We start from the raw sequence: 14,264 nt of genomic DNA, 5'->3' as shown, positions 1-14,264 counted from the left end.
TTGCCCAGGCGGGTCTCAAACCCGCAGGCTCAGGCAATCCACTCACCTCAGCCTCCCAAGCGCGGGATTACAGGCTGAGCCACCGAGCCCAGCTGAGAACCTAAGTTTCTTTGCTCAGAGCACCAAATGAAGATCTGCCCTCAGATCCCCTATTCTTTCCCATAATTGTTTCTGAGCTGAAGCCTGGATGTGGTGTGGATGCCTTTTTTTGTTTGTAATTTTAGTCATAGCCAGTGAGATGTCCAATGGAAACCTGTATGTGAAGCCGTGCCCACTTCGTACCTTCTTGCCAATGATGTGGTTGAGCTCATTTCCCAGGCTCACTTTTTCCCTGTCTGTAGTATCAGAGCCTGCATTCAGCTGACCCTTGCTAAGTGGGGCCTGGGTTTGCCTCTGGGCTTGTTAGAGGTAGATAAGACATGGCCCTGACCCCAGTAGCCTCCCATGCAGGCAGGGCAGGCATGCTTTGCCACCATGATACTGTTTGGTAAGTGCTGCTATAGGGAGAGACACAGTACCAATGGGACATGGCTATGTTTTGTGCTTAACCATCACTCAGCCAACTCCTTTGGGGCTGAGTACCAACTAGGGGCCTTCATACCTTACTGGAGAGGGAGCACATAAGCCCAGAGGAACTAAGCACATATAAGCTAGTGAGCTTGTTGGGCTCTACCAAGCTTTGGGGCCTGAGAAATGGTAGGGAACCTGGAGAAAGTGGGAGAAGAAAAGCCCCTGCCTTCTTTTAAAACAACGATTTGGGAATATTGAGGGGCCTGGAAACCTGGGATGCAAAGAAATGCCACCATTTAGGGCATTGGTCTTTTCAGTTACTGTTATTGTATGCTTAGTCCCTGTGCCCAGAAGGTCAGTATCTCACAGTGTCCCATCTACAAGATGCTGGCACGAGTGCTAGAAAGGAGTGCCGGAAGGGGACTGTGGACTCAAAGGAGCTTCAGAGGATAAGGTGGATTTTGCCAAGTAGAAAGAATGGAGAAAAGGCCCTCGGACATCGGGGCCATCCACAGCCCAGGCGGGGAAGGTAGCTGCCGGTGTGCTTGAAGGAGGCTGGTCTGGCTCCTGGTCTGTGAACAATGAGCCTTCCTCGGCCACTGTTTTGGGCTTCCCCACTGTGACTGGGGCGGGGACCCCGCTGAACCCCCTGCCCATTTGCATGCAGTGGGGGCTGGAAAGAGGACTGTTTCTGAAGTGATTGATTCTCCGAGGGTGTCAAGAGTTGTGGGGGGTGGCCCACATTTCTCCTTCCTCGTGACAGATGGTACCTGAGACAAAACAGCAGGGCAAGGTGTGGAGTGTCCTTCACTGCCCCAGGCAACACCTGTTCCCAGACCTTGGCCTTTGACTGCTCCAAGCCACAGCCCCAGTCAGGCTGAGCCTTCTGTGAGCAAGTTAGCCTCTGAGCAGACTCCAGCCATGGTGAGCTAGGTCTCACCTCACCCACTCTGGGTACCACCTGACTCGGGCCAGCATTTTGGGCCAACTTTGGCAGGTCTCAGTGCTCCCTGAAGGATATGAATTTTTCTAACTTGGATGCCCAGCAAGACTCAGCCTGTTGGGAAACCCAGCTTCCTGGTGTTCACATCATGTCTCTTCAGTGTCTGAGAGGAGAACAAAGGACGACTTCACTGTGAGAACTTGCTTAAACTCTCAGGCAGTCCTCAGAGGATATCCGGCCACTTGGCACCTCTCTGCCACTGAGCCAACACTGTCTCAAGAGTAACCACTTGAAAACCCTTCTAAAAAGAAGTGTGGATGGAAGAGAAACTGCTCAGAAGCCTAGAGCCGGGAGGAAGTCACCATCAAGTTTGTTTCCCAAACAGGGAGGGGATCAAGAAACCCACAGGTGATGGTCTTGGGAAGAAACGGGCTGCGGTGGCAGCTCCTTGAAGAGAGCGTGGGCCTGGTGGCCAAGGCCGAGGACGCAGGCGTAGCTCATTCTGCACTGTCTGCTTGTCTGCACTTTTATTTTTTTCATTTTTATTTTTTTGAGTTGGAGTCTCACTCAGTTGCCCAGACTGGAGTGCAGTGGCCACTCCCGGCCACCGCAGCCTCGACCTGCTGGGCTTTGGCGATCCTACCGCCTCAGCCTTCCAAGTAGGTGGAACTACAGGCGTGTGCTGCCATACCCAGCTATTTTTTTTGATTTATTGTAGAGATGAGGTTTCGCCAAGTTGCCCAGGCGGGTCTCGAACCCGCGGGCTCAGGCAATTCACTCACCTTGGCCTCCCAAAGTGCAGGGTTACAGGCTGAGCCACCGAGTCCGGCTTGTTTGCACTTTTAAAATTATGTGCTAGGAACCAATTTAAAAATATACATCCTGTATATATAGTCACATATATATTCATATGCATTTTTTAAATTGGTAACACAGAGAGAAACAGAGACAGAAACTGGGTAATGGAGTTGCTGGTGCCTGTCCTCTGTTACCCTTCGTGTCTCTTTCAGGCCCAGATGTGCCTGAAAGGGACACGAAGGGTAACAGAGGACAGGCACCAGCAACTCCATTTTCTTACCTTGCCCTCCTGGCCACCAGGGAGGTTCTAGATCTGGGCCACCATCTAAGATGTATCCATTCCTAACATGCATGTGTTAGCAAGGCCCTTTGAAATGGTGGAGAGAAGAGCAAGGATGGAGACCTCTATGAATCCACCTCTCTGGACCAGGCCCAGTGTCGGTTCTCATGTGTTCCTTATAACGATACTTACTTGGAATGGAGGGGAAACCTGAGGCTCCAAATAGCCAGTTTGACCTCAGCAGACCCAGGTCTGCCTTTCCACCAAAGTCCATGCCAGGCCTAGAAAAGCATGCATCTCCTCATTGGGCTGTGAGTGAGCCCCACTGTGGAGGACTCCTTGGGAGTGGTCCCTGCTTCTGGGCCCCGGAGTCCAGGAAACAGTGTGTCTCCAGCCCGGCAGAATTGGTCCTGCACTTTTCCTGCCTTTCTAGCTGGTCAGCAGGAGCATAGCCAGTATGGAGGTGTGAGTGTGAACCAGCAGTGCCCTGAGGTCCCAACTCTTCCTACAGGAAAAGTTTCATAGTGCCCACCATCGCCACTATGCATTTTTTTCAAGAACCGCAGATAGTTATGGAAACTAGTGGAGAAAAAAGCTGGTATGAACTAAGGAACTTTTAAAAAGGAAATCTGGCCAGGTGTGGTGGCTCATGCCTATAATCCCAGCACTTAGGGAGGCTGAGGCTGGGATTGCTTGAGCCCAGGAGTTTGAAAGATTAACCTAGGCAACATAGTGGGACCTTGTCTCTACAAAAAAAAAGTTAGCTGGGCATAGTGATGTGTGCCTGTAGTTTCATCTACTCAGAAGGCTGAGGCAGGGGGATTGCTTGAGTACAGGAGTTTGAGGCCGCGGTAAGCCATAATTGTGCCATTGCACTCTAGCCTAGGTAACAGAGTGAGACCCCCCCTGACTAAAAAATAAATACATATGTACATACATCATGCATACATACTTACATACATAGGAAATCTAATTATATTATTTCTAAGCTTGTATTTATAGGATTTCAATTTGTTTTGTTTTGTTTTGTTTTGTTTTGTTTGAGTCAGGGTCTCAATCTGTTGTCCAGGCTGGAGTTCAGTGGCATAGTCATGGCTTACTGCAGCCTTGACCTCCTAGGCTCAATCAATCCTCCAGCCTCAGCCTCCTGAATAACTGGGCTACAGGCATGTGCCACCACACCCAGCTAATTTTTTGGCTTGTTTGTTTGTTTTTGAGACAAGGTTTCATTATGTTGCCCAGGCTGGTCTCAAACTCCTGGGCTCAACCCATCCTACAGCCTCAGCCTCCCAAAGTGCCAGGATTACAGGCATGATGAGCCACCATACCCAGCGAGGATTTCCATCTTTTTTGAAAAAATACCCCCAGATAATAAGAGGGAACCTACAATTTATTAAGATAATGAGAAAAAAAGAATGATTTTTGATGAGCACTTTTATTGACTGTTGACTTAAGAAACCTGGGGCAAAATTAATAGAGAGAGCTTATTTGGGCTAAGGTTGAGGACACCCTTCCAAGTTGCATTGGGGAGTGCTCTGTTCAGCCTTTGTTATAGGGAGGTTTTGTTTTTTGGGGTTTTTTTAAGATGAAAAAATATAGTTTATTTAAAAATAAATTAGAACGAGAAAGAGAAGGGAGACAGAAGATTCACCTCCCAAGGTAGGAGAAGGGGCCAAAGCCAGGAAGCTTGGCGACAGCCATAGCTCAAAGAGCACATGGCCACACCAGAGTCTAGCAAGGCAATGACCTATAAGGAGGCTTTTAAAGGCAACAGGGAATAAGGAGCGGAATGATACAGACTTGTTTGGCAGAAATTCTCATTGGCTCACAGAATAACAGTGACTAGTGATGGGCGGTATAGTATTGGACTATAGAGTGTGTGGCATTTCATGGCTACTTGACATGAGTTAGTCTACAGCCCACATAGCCATTGGTTTCAAGAGGTAATTATTTAGCTAAAGCGGGGTGTGAGACATGGCTGCTGTCATGTGCTATCACATTTCAATTCCTCTCTGGACCTGATAATTAAAGGGGCTCACATTCCTCAGAGTAAAAGTTTTTTTTCTTTCTCATGGCAAATAATTATAAACTTGAACTTTGGGAAGCAGTTGCTTTCAAACCACCTTTAGTCTTGGACTCTTGTTTCATTGTATTACTTTATATTGTCCAAAAGGGGGGAAAGGGGTGGTGTTTGCTATCACAGAAACTTGAAACAGTGTTAGCCCCAAAATTCTCCCAATAACAAGTTAGAAATATGCAAATTAATGAGATTATCTAGTCAACAGTTAAGTTTAAATAACCTTTCTGCTTTTTTTTTTTTTTTTTGGCTCAGTGGAAACATTGAGAGCCGAAAGGTTCTTGGAGCTGGGCTTCCTGCTATCCTTGACTTTTTTCTGAAATAGCCCTCTCTTCTGTCTTTTGTCCCTCCAGAGTGGCAGTACTGGCTCTTGGTTGTTTGGTCTCTGTATCCTAGCCCACTTAGTCAAGTTTTCAAACCTACTTCATTTTTTCCCTCAATACACCAAATTCTAAACTCCGTGTTATCTCAAGAGAGCATGTCTTTGTCATGTCTGTTTCATTCTATTTACCTATTAAACAAGATTAGAGGTCTTGGAGGTGAATGACTCTTTTCCTGTTTGGAATGATTGCCACCCTGGGGATCCTAACTTTGCCTCTCAAGCCCCTTGTGACACACACCCAGCAAAACCCCTGTCAGTGCCCAAGGAAGCCACTTCTGAGGAGTGGAGCAGGAGCCATGGGTTCTGTGTTCCCTGGGGCCCTCTCAACACCATGAGGACACCCTAAAGTTCTGACTTGGCTGTTTCAGTGTTTGTAAGCGGTGCATTCGCAAGATGGACCACCACTGTCCCTGGGTTAATAACTGCGTCGGTGAGAACAACCAGAAGTACTTCGTCCTGTTTACAGTAAGTCAGATTCTGAATTCCACCCCACCCTCCCGAAGCACTGGAGCACTTTGTTCTTTTGACAATTCTCAGCATTCACGGCTATTCAGAATACTGCCTGGCCTTGTAGGTCTCTGCCTTCCTGCCAAAGATCTCCCTGGCTCAGCAAGTGCCTGTTCCTAAGCCCTTCACTTGAGTGTTTAGAAAATTGATTCACGTTGATTAGCTGTGATCAAGGGCTGTGTTCTGGGCTCCCATCCCAAGAGTTGGACCTAAGTAAGTAGCTCAAGAAGGCAGTTTGGGTGATGCCCTCAAATCTTAACCTGCAGGCAGGTGGAGTCTCTACTGCAAGGGCTGAAAGAGCTGTTGACCTTGACTTTTCAAGGAAGGAGAAGCAGCAGGCCTTGAGCTCCCTAGCCCCCAGGAAGCCCAGACTGCCTAGTGACCGGGCTTTGTTTCTGTTCTGGTTCCACATATTCCCAGAGATGGCTGCTCACCTCAGAACCAGAGCTGAGGGGCAAGGAGACCTGTGGGGGAGCCATCAGATGCCCCTCCGGTCCACTCCATCAGGCCTCAGCCTAGCCAAGCATTCCTGAGTGGCAGGTTCTGTGTGCCTGTTCTCGGGAGCCTGTGAAATCAGAGGGTTCTCACCACAATGGTGTCTGCACTGCTTTCCTGTTTCAGATGTACATAGCTCTCATTTCCTTGCACGCCCTCATCATGGTGGGATTCCACTTCCTGCATTGCTTTGAAGAAGATTGGACAAGTGAGTATGTGCCAGAGCTTCCCTCCCTGCTCCAGGGTGGGTGTGTGACCCAAGTGGGGCAAGTGCGGGGGAGGGAGGCTCTGTTTCCTGCATGATGCCAGGGGCTAACCTCATTTTATTAGATCTCCTGAAAGCCTGTTGACTAATCAGGGAAAGAACAGCAGAGCCCCGAATCTCTCTTTGTGAAAATACACAGCCCCTTAAAGTCAGTTCGATAGGTAGTCAGTTGGACAGACCCTCTGGACTGAGCGTACCCAGGGAGATTGCAGGCCAAGCAGGCACGGAGACGAGTTCTCGTGAGTGGGAGCAACTGGGAAAGAACTTTTGTTGCTGTGTCTTTAAATGAGGCACTTTAATCAAAGGTCATTTTATTGCAATCTTGCAGAGATTCATTTTTAACTTTCTGGCTTAGAACATGATGATTTTTGCCAATTTGTTTGGTTTTCATGGTAGTTCTTTTTTGTTTGTTTTTTTAACCTTCCAAGTCAGCCAGAACTACTAGCGTGCACTACTACGCCCAGCTAATTTTCGATTTATAGAGACGAGGTCTCGCCAAGTTACCCTGACTGGTCTCGAACCCACAGGCTCAGGCAATCCACCTGCCTCAGCCTCCCAAACTGCTGGGATTGAGCCACCGAGCCCAGCCGGTAGCTATTTTTTTATATTGATAATCTCTACCTTACATTAAGATTGTAGACAAGTTCTCCCAACTTTAGAAGTATCCCGTTTAAATGTATAAATGCCAAGGGAGGAACTCTAGCCAGAATATTGCACAAATCCTGGAGGAAAAAAATAGAAGCTAGAAGAAAAGAAATAGGGGACTGCCTGCTAGGCTAGATCTTCCACACTCACAGACTGTGAGACAAATGTCTTGAGCAAGAAACCTCCTATTTCCTCTGCTTTTCCCTCAGCGGTTCCCATTCTTCATTTCACCATCTTTAGAATGTTTACTCTTTCTGTATATGCTGACATCACCATTTTTTTGGCCACAATTCTGGTATAAATGGGGTGGGTAGGGGAGGGTGTCAAGCTAGTGGATAGTAGGGAGAGGAGGGGGGTAGGAATGAGTGGGCATCTGCAGAACTTTCCACTCTGCATAGCTGGGTGAGTTGCCAGCAAGTTCCTAATTGCTTAGTGAACATTCTGAAAGTACATGTGTTCTGCTAGACCCTGGGGAGCCAGATCAACTCCAGATGTGACCTTGGTGACTTGACAGTAGAGTCTGAGGAGGACATTTTATCAGCTCCCACCCATCATCACGTTAAGATTCTTGGGCAGCGATAGGAGTAACACAGACTGTCAATGAGGCCAAATGTCCCTGTCTTTGGAATGATGCTGCCAGGGGCCATTTCATTAATGCCTACTAGGAACCAGGCATAGCACAGCTTGTTTTATCCTGATAGCCTGCAGGGTAGGAGAGATGTTCCCCACTTTGCAGATGACAAAAGCTGGGATTCACAGAGACTGAGCAGGTTCCAAGGTCAATTAGCTTGCAACTCAAGCCTAGATCTGGAGCAAGGTTTTCCAGCCCTATCAGCTGACTCCAGTGGCCAGGGTCCTCCCAGCCATGCTCTTGATTGTCTTTGGTCAAGATTCCTGATGGAGTAGGCTTTGGGGACCCAGGTCCTAAGGCAGCTAGGCTGGAAAGGCATAGGACTGCTCAGCCCTAATGGAGATGTTGGACCACAGAAGCTGGTGAAAGGGGGTAGGGTGCTGTCCCCTAGGATGAGGGCACTTTGAGTTGATGTTTAAAGAAGGGTAACAAGATGGTCTTACATTCCCTGCATCTGGTTCCAGTCTTCCCTAACTCAGTTTGTAATTCCTGGGGCCCAGCCCAGAAGGGGAAGGATGCTTGCAGCTTTGCAAGGAGAGAGAACAGTCCATGGCCCTGGGCTCTGCCTCCAACTCCAGGGCCACTGAGGTGGGTAAGGAGTGGGCAAGATACCTCCAACCAGTGAGCAACCCTGTGTGCTTATGCCAGGCCAAGGCCAGGCTGCGCAGATGTCCTTTCATGAATTCTTCATCATTCCCCTATATAGCAGGGAAGATGAAATTTCAGAGAACCCAAACCTCTATCCCAGATTTTTCTGTTGTTAAGTACTGTTCCAAGGCCAGTTGTATAGCAGTGAGCAAAGCAAAGTCTCTGTCCTCCTGGAGTGAAGTGTAGTGGGAGAGGCAGATATCAGATACATACAGAAAGAAACAGGTAATTCCACAGTGCAAGGAACAGGAAAGACACAGGGGCTAGAATAGTATATTAGTGTGGGCATCATAGTTGGAGCTCATGATTAAAAATTGGTGGCAGGATCATGCCCTGCCGTGTCTGCCAGACGTCAGAGCCCTAGTTCTTCCCAATACTCTGCCCAGCCCGAGGCCAGGCAAGTGGCTACCACCCAGGGTCAGCCCATCAGTTGGCAGGCCACCCTGACCAAGCCCTACCCTCAAGGAAACAAGAAGAGAAATCATCTGGAGGCATTGTTAAGTTCCCAGGAAAACCTGAGGAGACAAGGGCATTTTCGATGAGATGTTCCTTACCCCACCACCCATATGGCGCTTAGTATCTCTCCAAGCTCATTTCCACATTTGATCCCCCTTGCCCCTCCTGACGTTCCCATGAGGAAGCCAGCAGGGTCGCTCAGAAGGTGCTTACTCCCTGAATTACCACAGCCAGTGAAGCCCAACTCTGCCCTCCAGGGTCTGACCTCTCTAGCCAGGGAAACAGGCCTGAACACTGGAACAACAAGAAACAAACCACAGCCCAGGCTCAACCAGCACAGGAATCCCGAGTGCCAACCAAGAGACTGCTGATGCCTTCGGCTGAGCCAGACACTTCCCAGGGCTCCTCTCCCTGCTTAGTGCCTCTGCTTTTTTCTAACAGGCACTGGTTTTCTGACTTAGGCTTTGCTTAGACAAAGGATTCAGCTGCTAAAAACAAAACCACACCTCTAGTCAAACCTCACAGCTTTACAGTGGAGGGGGTGGTGGCCTGGAAAGAGTGGAAGCTTGCCTCAGGTCACACCCCAGATTAGGGTGGGCCCATGGGTTAGGGGCCAGGACAGTGAAAATACCTACTCTGGGCCAGTGTCTCTTTGGTTGACTCCCCAATCTTTAGGACTGATGGTGTCAATGACATAGATGTCCCTAAGGGGGGCATTATTTCACACTGTGGTCAGGGTTAAGCCTTGGCTGTTAGACTGCCCTTTGCTTAGCTTCAAATCTCAAAGCCACCACATGATCCTCCACACCTGCTCCTCTCTCCCACCTGTGATGATGGAGGCCCAGAGAGAGGTAGCATGTCATACAGAAATGCCCAGAAAACCCAGGCCAAACCAGGACTGGATGGGCCTCTCTACCGTGTACCCATATTGTGCTTTCTGAGGGAGGGCTGGTCAGGCCTTCATGCCGCAGTTGAGTCCTTCCTTGGTCTTTCACATGCCAGGCACTGTGCTTGGCACCAGAGACAGTGAACAAGGAATTAGCGTTGGGAGAAGCCCCATCTGGGGCCTGGCCTGTTGAAGAGGCCTCCCTAAGGGAATAACAGGTAGCCAGGTGCAGGGGAGGAAGATCCCCACTGAGGCCTGGAGGAGCCAAATCCTGCAGGCTGGAGACAGTGGGAGCCCAGGCGAGCAGAAAGCCAGGGTAGTGAGCCAGGCAGTGGGCAGCAGCCCCAAGCCCCCATGTTCCTTGTCTTTCAGAGTGCAGCTCCTTCTCGCCACCCACCACGGTAATCCTGCTCATTCTGCTGTGCTTTGAGGGGCTGCTCTTCCTCATTTTCACATCAGTGATGTTTGGGACCCAGGTGCACTCCATCTGCACAGATGAGACGGTAAGGGGGGTCTGCCTGTCACCTGTGCACCTGGGGTTGGGAGAGGGCTGCTCTCAGGCCAGACCTGAGGCCCCCTGGCCAGGCCCCCAGTGTGTGGGCACAGCTCCTTCATTTGCAGTGACACTTGGGTCTTCTTCATGCCTACACAAGTCCTCCAGCCTTGGGGCAGCCACAGCAGGTCACACCAGAGTGGAGCTTGGCAGCCGTGGCTGAAAGGCTGCCTTTACCATGAGTCCTTCCATTCCTCTGTGAAGGGCCTTCCTGTACATTGTGCTGTGTCGGGTACTCCATTGGGCACTGGGGACACCCTTCCTGCCTGGGGCCACAGACTTGGAGATAGGGTGGTCGAGAGGGCACCCTAACCCAGCTAGGATAGGCAGGGTCAGCATTCCAGAGGCAGTGACACCATGACTGGGTCGTGAGGGCAGAGTCAGGAAACGGATCTGCCTCGATCCCCCAGGGCAGCAGGCTCTTGCCTGGCCTCAGGGTCACCTCTCCTGGTCTAGCCCTGGCCCTTGTCCACTGCCTTCCCCCAACCCCACTCCCACCTCCCATCTGCCCACGGCTCCTTCTCTGTGAGCTTTGAAGCTGGTGGCTGGGCTAGACTGGGGTCCCCCTTCCCTGGTGCCCCTGCTGCCATCTCCTGACCTTCCTAAGGTGTCCAGAAGCCTCATGGTGATACACCATGGCTGTGAGGTGGGCATTTCTTCCTTTTTTGGCTTCGGGGTCCAGATAAGGGTCTCCAAGAAGAAGGGACAGTGCTTAGCTCCAGGCATGAGGTGCCTGGTGTCAGTCCCTCCTCACATGCTCCTTGGCAGTAGCAGCTCTCAACAATGCTCCAGGGGCTTAGGGTGGGGGTGGTGTCTATTGGGTAATCAGCATTAGGTGGGGGCTCACGGGAAGACAGAGTCCTCCTGTGGCCACTGGGCTTCCCTCCCATGGGCTTAGAGAAGCGTGTGCAAAGAAAAGAAGGGACAGTGCCTGGCCACCAGAGCACCATTGTTTGGGTCTGTGGAACTCCAAATGCTTTAGAGGGTTGCCGGGTCTCAGCAAATTTTTTCTTGTATAAGAAATAGTATCCAGTGGTGTCGATCCAGCTGTGTATCCAAGCAGTAAATGTGACCCACTTCTCGGTGTAAGACCTGCAGGGAACCTGGAGGTGACTGTCAGGCCCTGCCTGCCATCAGGATGCCGCCAAGCCCGTGGGCCGTGGTCTGGGGGAGCCAGAAGGCAAACGACCTAGGTCCTGGTTGTTCTTCCCACCGAGGCCATTCTTTAAGGGAATTGTGTTGCAAAGGAAAGGAAAAAGGAGTGAAGCATCCTGCAGCTCATGGGAAAGCATGCCTTCCCCTTGCCTCGTGCCCTTCCCAGGTCCCTAGGCTATAAAGACAGACAGGGCTGTTCCCCCAGGCGCCCCTCACCAGACACCACAGCAGACAGACCCCTGGCTGGGCTTTTACCGGGCTACTCCTCTCCGGTCCCTCTGGACAGGGCCCCATTCTCAGGCCCTGCCCTTTGACCAGCTCTTGATCCACTGATCAGCTCCATCTGAAGAAGGAAAGGGGAGGAAGCAGCTTTCTCCCCAGCCTCCATTTTTTCCTGTGAGACTTGGGTGGGATATGGCGCAGGCTCTGCGACAGCTGCTGCATAGGTCCTTGCCTCACTTCTCCTCAGAGGAGCACTAGGAAGACCTTCGCCATGACTGAGGCTGACTGGCCTAGCCACCCTCTAACCTGTACTAATCCCTCCTCCTTCCTCTTCTGTGGTGACTTCTCCCTTCACCCATGATCTCTCACTCCTGTTTGACCTTCTCAGTTTGTCTTGCCAGTCCCACTAAGCGGAGTTCTTCTTGATCCCCCAGGCTGGTGAAACTCACAGCACCCGAGCAGTCATTTGATTTGTTAATTTTTTTTTTGTCTGCAAAGTGGTCATGGAGGCTTCAAACTTCCTAAGAACCTATCCCAACTGAACGGCCATTATCGGTCATGATGACTGCAAGCTCCCTGCCAGCTCCAAGGCATCTCAGGAGCATCTCCAAAGCCTTCACAGCGCTCCCATTCACAGCCCAGCATGAGGCTTCTCAGGAGCCTGTGAGGGCCTGAGTCTGGACAAAGGAGCTCCTTCCCCTGGCGAAGCACACTGGATCAGCAGAGTTAGGAGCAATGGCTTAGGTGCCCGCTGGTTTTGCTCATTTTTCCCTTATTGGAGGAGTTTGTAAATGCGTGCCTAACAAAAAAGTATGACTATTTTCTGTAACATTTTTTATGAGCAAAAGAGGAGAAAGATGTTTTCTGTAGATAGTCTTGTTGCCTTAAAAAGGAAGCATTTACTCCATTCACCTCAAGCTATGGACATCCCTCCCCAAAAACTACAGCAATGAAGTGCTTGACTGAAAGTATCATTGTTCTTGTTTTCAGGGAATAGAGCAATTGAAAAAGGAAGAGAGAAGATGGGCTAAAAAAACAAAATGGATGAACATGAAAGCTGTTTTTGGCCACCCCTTCTCTCTAGGCTGGGCCAGCCCCTTTGCCACGCCAGACCAAGGGAAGGCAGACCCGTACCAGTATGTGGTCTGAAGGACCCTGACCAGCATTGCCACTCAGACACAAACCACATCACAGCACTACCGTCCGATCCGTTTCCATGAATGTTTAAATCGAAAAAGCAAAGCAACTCCTTAAAACTTTTTTATGTCTCAAGTAAAATGGCTGAGCATTGCAGAGAAAAAAAAAGTCCCCACATTTTATTTTTTAAAAATCATCCTTTTGATTTTTTTGGTAACCGAAGCTGCTCTTTTTGTTTGTTTTAAAATCACTTCTCTAGTCTCTGGTTTCCTCTCTGCTGTCTGTCTGGCATGACTAATGTAGAGGGTACTGTCTCCGGGCTGTGCCCACTTCTACTAACTGAGTGAGACGTGATGCTGTGCGTGCATGGACCAGTTCAGACGCCTGGTGGGGGACGCATAGGAAAGCCAAGAGGGCCCTGATCTCCGACTGCCCAGGAGGCAGTGGCAGGTGCCCCATAAAACGTAAAACCTCACTGAAGATGGGTGCTTGCCCCCTTGAGACCTGAGATGGGCAGGATCAGGGATGGATCCTTCAGAAGGGCCCTCGGGCACAGTGGCCTCATCCCCCCCAAGTGGACACACTTTGCCTCCTAATTCACAAATTCAGTTGCCTGCCTTGTACTTTATGTGCTTGGGATGTGTAGAATCATTTCGAGGGTGGGAAGAGAGATGAAAAGGGTCTTATTTGTACTCCGAATCAGCAATTATATTCCCTCTGATTATTTGGAAGAATGTGAAGGAAAGAAGTTTTTCCAGTTCAAAATGCCTTACACAATCAATAGAGAAAAAAATCATGCAATTTCAGGCAAGCTACTTTTTCCTTTGTTATGTCTACTTCATCTTCTGCCACCCCACCTCCCTCCCTCCCCAAGCAAGATGTCAGTTAAGCAATGTTAGTTAGTTCTGAGTGCTGCAGATACGAGTGCCCAGCAAGTACAACTCCACTTCAGCACCTTCTCATTTTGCAAACTTGTAAGGCGATTCACTTTCTGATACTTAACCATCAACATACACGTACCTGTGTCTTATATTTTATCCTGGGAGGTTGTTGTCCTGGCAGGGGGCTGACCGTGATGCTGGGGTGATATCATAGGCCCCAACCTAAGTCGATAGATGGCCATCCCATTGGCTAGAGTCGGCAGGTACACCTAAGCCTGCAGCGCTGGGACAGAATTTCCACGTGGGAGACACTTCCTGTGTGAGACTCCTTGAAGGGGGCTGTGAAGATGGCTTGAGCTGAGGAGGTGGGGAGTGCCCTCAAGATGCAAAAACACCAGATCTGAATACTGACCATCTGCGAATTCCTACACACTGATTTTTTTTTTTTAACCAATTGCCACAAACTCCCTTTTTTAGCTTTTGCGTGGGGTGGGGGTGGGGGATAATTATCTGGTCTTGGGTAGGGAGAAACTTAATCTAGCCATGTGATTTTTCAGAAAAGCAAGTGGAACATGCTGCCTCTTTTCAATTCTGTCAGTGCTTCCACATGGAAAAAAATGCAATAAAATTTTTCCAAAACCTGTCTGATTTAGCTCTCCTCTTTTGCATTGTACCCTTAGGAAAGGAAAGGACAGGGGTTTTCCCTGGTTGAGTCTCTCTCTGGTTGAGTCTCTCTCTTTCTTTCTCTCTCTCTCTCTCTCCCTCCCTCCTCCCTCCCCCCCTCCCCTCTCTC

At 49.7% G+C, this 14,264-nt stretch overlaps 1 protein-coding gene across 5 annotated transcripts in view; it reads left to right on the top strand.

Moving 5' to 3' along the window:
• ZDHHC3 (zinc finger DHHC-type containing 3) overlaps positions 1-14,264 on the top strand; it is a 39,979-nt gene that overhangs the window by 17,161 nt on the left and 8,554 nt on the right. For 3 of the 5 annotated variants that reach the window (XM_008071376.1, XM_021719201.1, XM_021719202.1), the window contains 3 exons: positions 5,359-5,455; positions 6,119-6,200; positions 9,896-10,026. In XM_008071376.1, the coding sequence (XP_008069567.1) occupies positions 5,359-5,455; positions 6,119-6,200; positions 9,896-10,026 (310 nt within the window). Of the gene's footprint in view, positions 1-5,358; positions 5,456-6,118; positions 6,201-9,895; positions 10,027-12,443; positions 14,115-14,264 lie in introns of those variants that run through there. The other 2 variants (XM_008071377.1, XM_008071378.2) reach the window with 1 other exon arrangement.

This window comes from Carlito syrichta, unplaced genomic scaffold, assembly GCF_000164805.1.
Source record: "Carlito syrichta isolate Samal-C Ts95f unplaced genomic scaffold, Tarsius_syrichta-2.0.1 Scaffold314298, whole genome shotgun sequence".
Taxonomy (NCBI): domain Eukaryota; kingdom Metazoa; phylum Chordata; class Mammalia; order Primates; family Tarsiidae; genus Carlito; species Carlito syrichta.
Note: the sequence above shows the minus strand (reverse complement) of the source record. Positions and strands in the feature narration are given on the sequence as shown.